This window comes from Aulonocara sp. 'chitande type north' Nkhata Bay, linkage group LG11 (genome assembly GCF_057382095.1).
Source record: "Aulonocara sp. 'chitande type north' Nkhata Bay isolate Kocher_YH1m ecotype deep benthic linkage group LG11, A_spYH_male_GT1.1, whole genome shotgun sequence".
NCBI classification, from domain to species: domain Eukaryota; kingdom Metazoa; phylum Chordata; class Actinopteri; order Cichliformes; family Cichlidae; genus Aulonocara; species Aulonocara sp. 'chitande type north' Nkhata Bay.
Window position 1 is genome coordinate 7,717,181 of NC_141354.1, and position 4,672 is coordinate 7,721,852.

The window sequence follows — 4,672 nt, forward strand, 5'->3', positions numbered from 1 at the left end:
GTTTTTGTTTTTCATAAGTTAAAAATCTACCGAGATTAGTCATATTAATGTTTGTCGTTTATATGTTTATATGGCACATTTAATTACAACAGCAACGTTGACAAAATAACTAGTAAAATAACTTATAATATTAATGTGTTTCATATATGGCAATAAGGCTAATAACTGCAGACTACATGAAGTCTTTGGGTTAAACCTATAATTTAATTAAACAAGCAGACGTAAACAAGAACTTTTTGTTTGACATTAATGGATAAACAAAGCCCAATGTGTCCGTGTTTGAAGGCCACACTCTGTTTACAGTGAGGAAAAAACAAACCACTGGCCAACTTCATGATCAAGAAAAAAAAATCCACCGCTATCAACGCTGGGAAATGTATTTTTAGCATATCTTTGGACCGTCGCAGTCGGGAGAACGTCATTTCCCATCGGTCTTTGCGCACTTAGGGTTACACGCTGCTCTCCACCACGCAATCAGAGCGGCTGAAACGATAAATGTGGTTCTTGAGCGACACATAGCTTGCATGGCCCTCCGGTTTGAGGAGTGCAACACCTAAATTCTAGTAAGTGCAGTCAGCTTTCTGTCCACTCCTTTAGTATTGTTTATTCACGTACTGGTTAGTTATTGCTTGCGTGAGTTAGCAGAGCAACTAGCTAACAGGCTAACGTTAACCGTCAGAAGCCGAAGTTGGCAGCTGTTCAGAGTTTGGCTTTAGCACACGGCTGTCGGTCAGTGTCTAAGCTAGACTAGCTGTCTGCTTTAATGAGTGAAGCCTCTTTGCTTCGCCACCCGCTAAAGACCCACGTAGTTATATGGGAACTAAAAGCTGCGCCCTGTTTGTCCTCAGGACACAACTGTCCAATGTCAGCCACCCTAAAATAGACCCCTGTGAAAATCTTCCATTACTGTGACTCAACATTTCCGGGTGCAGCTTGTAAAATAAGTCACGAGGAATGTCCGCCGTCGTACGGTCTACTTGGGTGCTTTTATTTTGAGGACCGTTGTTGTGACTTCCCGTCTAATTGCAGTACTTTCACATAGCTTGGGTTTGGCTAACTGTAGGTAGGTCAGCTAAAATGTGCTGTCATACAGCAGTCACTTAGCTCAGTTTCTGCAGCTCCACATAAGAAACATAAATTAATATCTTTAGGAAGAACTCCCTGCATGCAGCGCTCACTCACCAGTTTCACTTTAGGTGCTGAGTTTATGGTTCTGCTGTCATTAAGCAGGGTTTGTTCGGGACCTTTAATCTGTGGCATCCTTGGGGAAGATAACATTACAGCTACTGCATGAAGGGACTTAGATCAGGGCTGTTTAGTACACAGCATAGATAACCCAGAGTGCCCAGCACGTTTCAGTGCATTTCAGACTGAAAATGGAGCTGAAATTAGTCACTTTACAAGTAAATACTTTGATAATTTATCAGTCTTTCGCTGAAGGAATATTTTTAGGCATGTGTTTAGAAAGAAGGGTGTTGGGTTTTTGTTTCTCTTCTTGTTGTTGAATCTTTAGGTTTTGAGTCCTTGATGGACCCAAATAAGCAGTTTAAATTGGCAACTGTGGATGAGCATTTCATAGATTAAATGATTATTAGGTTAATTAGATTACAATTTAAAGTGCCTTTCTCTGTCTGATCCTGCAGTCTGTGGTTGAACATCACAGCTGAAAGGAGGAGGGCGAAGAGCGGAGGAGGATGATCATGCAGCGCATCCTTACTCATGGGACACTCCGACGGGTGGCGGCGGTGCGCCCACTGCTGCTGGGCATCGCCGTCCCCGAGACCCCAGTAGCATTTTGTTGGCGCGCCCTCCGTCAGTCGCCACCTGTTGGCCAGCGTTGGCTCTCCACTTCGGCCGTCAGCACAGCAGCACACCAACCAAAGCACCAGCCGGCACAGGGGGAGCCGCAGTCTGACACCACGACGCCTCAGACACAGGACAACCCGGGAGAGAAAGCAGCACCTGATCCTGCAGAGGTGGACCCTCTTCAGGACAAGTCCATCGGCCTGTTCCAGAGGTTCAAAAGGACCTTTAAACAGTATGGGAAGGTGATGATCCCTGTGCATCTGGTGACTTCCTCTGTTTGGTTTGGAACCTTCTATTACGCTGCTATGAAGTGAGTGGTGCTCTGCTTAAAATACTTTATTTTGATGTTTATGAAGGACTAAATGTTAAATCTAATTCTGATGTGCCATATCATCAAGAGATTATTATGCTTTTGTTGTTGACTCAGCTACTGTTGCAGTGGGAGGTGCTTTGAGTTTTAAATAATGAGGTCAGTGCATTGTGAGAAATCCTGTGAGCTCAAAGCTCAGGCCTCAGACTGCACCTGTCACAGGCTGGGCAGTAACAAAGTGCCTAGAGATAAAGTTCCACACTGGTACAATGTTGAGTTTTCTGTTATGTGGAGCCACTGTTTTAATGATCGAATGTTTCATAGGTCAGCGTTAAGTTTTGTAACAAACAAAAAACATTGATATGAAAATATGGGCTTTTTTTGCTTCCTCAGGGGTGTGAATGTAGTGCCATTCCTGGAGATGATTGGTCTACCAGAGTCACTAGTTGGCCTTTTAAGAGACTCATCGAGTGGGTATGCGCTGACTGCATATGCCATGTACAAGGTAAATTAATTCCAGACTACGTTTAAATTGACTCCCTGCGGCATACCTGCTTCTTACTTTCAAAGCACTTTATAACCTTGCTCCCCCTTATTTATCTGATCTTCTCCATACGTACTAACCCTGTCGTACACTCCGCTCTTCTTCAGCTTCCCTTCTGTTTGTGCCACCTGCTCACCCGACTCAGAGCCTTTAGTTGTTCTGCCCCAAGACTTTGGAATGCACTTCCACCAGATCTCTGAACTACAAACTCTCGCTCCACTTTTAAATCGCATGTTATGATCGCATTTAACTCATGTAGCGCTCCACTTGTGTTCATTACTTATTTACAGGGTCAGACTACTTTCTTTATGTGAGCTAGTTTGACCTAGCAAGAAACTAGGTCAAACTCTGTTCCCAGTTAGCTCTGGGAACAGGGCGAATCATGGCGCTAATTCGCCCAGTAATGGTACTGGGAACAAAGGTTTTAAACAAGCGTGTCATTATCCCACTCCCACACCAGTCACAACCACTGAACCTGGATCCTTTGTTTGGAGCTGTTCTGTCTCGTTGTACATATGAAAAGCACATACGGTGTATTTAAACTCACTGATGGTTTTTTTTTCTCTCCTACAGATCGCAACCCCTGCTAGATACACGGTGACTCTGGGCGGCACGTCACTGTCCATTCAGTATCTCCGCAAGCACGGCTACTTATCCACACCGCCACCAGTTAAAGAGTACTTCCAGGACAAAATGGAGGAGACGAAGGAGAAACTGACAGAAAAGATGGAGGAGACAAAGGAGAGATTTTCAGAGAAAATTGAGGAGACAAAAGAACGCTTCAATGAGAAAATGGAAGAGACGAAAGACAAGTTCTCTGAGAAACTACAGGAGACCAAAGACAGAGTCTCTGAGGGAAAAGCCTTCTTTCGAAAGAAAAACGATTAGAGAATCATGTCTACAGGTGGTGTCTCTGAAAATATGGTCATGTTGTGATCTCAACATGATGTACTGAGTAATGTGGGAATCAAATGGCAGATGGTACCTCTGAGACTGGAAGGAGGAGAGAGATGCTGCACTATCCCTGTCCTGAAACCCTCCTCACACCTCTCAGTCATGTTTTCTGTTTAAGTGTCCAGTCGAGTCCCTTTCTATCTGAACTCTGCCTCCCTGCACTAGACAGCAGCTTAGTGGACTGCTGGCAATGCTACCTTCTGACACTGTCATCTCAGACTGGATTTGCACACACTCAAGTAATCTGTACTCACTCTGTTGGCTGTTTAAAGAGGAGCACTGTTCTTGTTTCTCTTGTCACACCCATCAATACAGAAAGGGGTGGGGGGAGGTCTGGGCTTCAGAGATATGAACAATGTGTCCGTGTAATAACAGCACCTGGAGAGAGCAGTGCTAATCATTGTAGCTGTTAGGGAATAAAACTTGAAGCTCATCTGTGTGTACTAGTCCATTAAAGCCTTTCTCAAGGCTCAGAGTGTCACCTGCTGTCTTTTCTAATGAGAGATAAATAAAAGTTTTCTAATGTATTTTCATTTGATAGCCAAAGCTAATGTGTGACAGCGTTTCAGTGTTCGTGTCACTGTTAGTGCAGTAGTGAGTAAATGTGCAGTGCATAAAGCATGTATGAGCTGCACACACAGTGTCACACATGAACAGCAAGAGGGTCTTCATGACTTTTGCACAACGACACATTGGTTTTGTCAGGAATTCACACAGATGTCCACTGTAAACAACAACAGAATAAAAGTCAAGTGCTAACCAAATGATGTTTGAAACTTGAAGTTTGTGTTTTATGTAATGTGACAGTGTGTTCTCTGTGCTTCAGCTTTCCCTCACAGTCTAAACAGGTTAATTAGTGTTAATTAGTCTTTGTATATAACCAGAGCGTGGATGTGGACATAAATAGTTGCTTCTGCAGTGATTTCCAGTTCTGGCATGTTCCATTAATGGATTAGAGGTAAGATGATGGGATGTCTCTGTACCTAAACTGACTCCATGTCTTACTCGCACTCAGGTTTCCCGGCTATTATCCTTCTGAGCAAATGTTAATCAGTGTT

At 43.7% G+C, this 4,672-nt stretch overlaps 1 protein-coding gene across 1 annotated transcript; it reads left to right on the forward strand.

Moving 5' to 3' along the window:
* Positions 1–426: 426 nt before the first annotated feature.
* On the forward strand, positions 427–4,381 carry mims1b (mitochondrial inner membrane scaffold 1b). The gene is made up of 4 exons (XM_086310348.1): positions 427–563; positions 1,644–2,116; positions 2,510–2,621; positions 3,234–4,381. Exons 2-4 carry the CDS (start codon positions 1,695–1,697, stop codon positions 3,546–3,548), a joined length of 849 nt encoding a protein of 282 aa, XP_086166474.1. The 5' UTR covers positions 427–563; positions 1,644–1,694; the 3' UTR covers positions 3,549–4,381.
* The last annotated feature ends 291 nt before the right edge of the window (positions 4,382–4,672 follow it).

Excerpts from the sequence above, each read along its gene's own strand:
- mims1b (XM_086310348.1), top strand. The coding sequence starts at position 1,695 with ATGATCATGCAGCGCATCCTTACTCATGGGACACTCCGACGGGTGGCG. Across the intron at positions 2,117-2,509 it reads TTCTATTACGCTGCTATGAA|GGGTGTGAATGTAGTGCCAT; the intron begins GTGAGTGGTGCT and ends TTGCTTCCTCAG. Across the intron at positions 2,622-3,233 it reads CTGCATATGCCATGTACAAG|ATCGCAACCCCTGCTAGATA; the intron begins GTAAATTAATTC and ends TCTCTCCTACAG.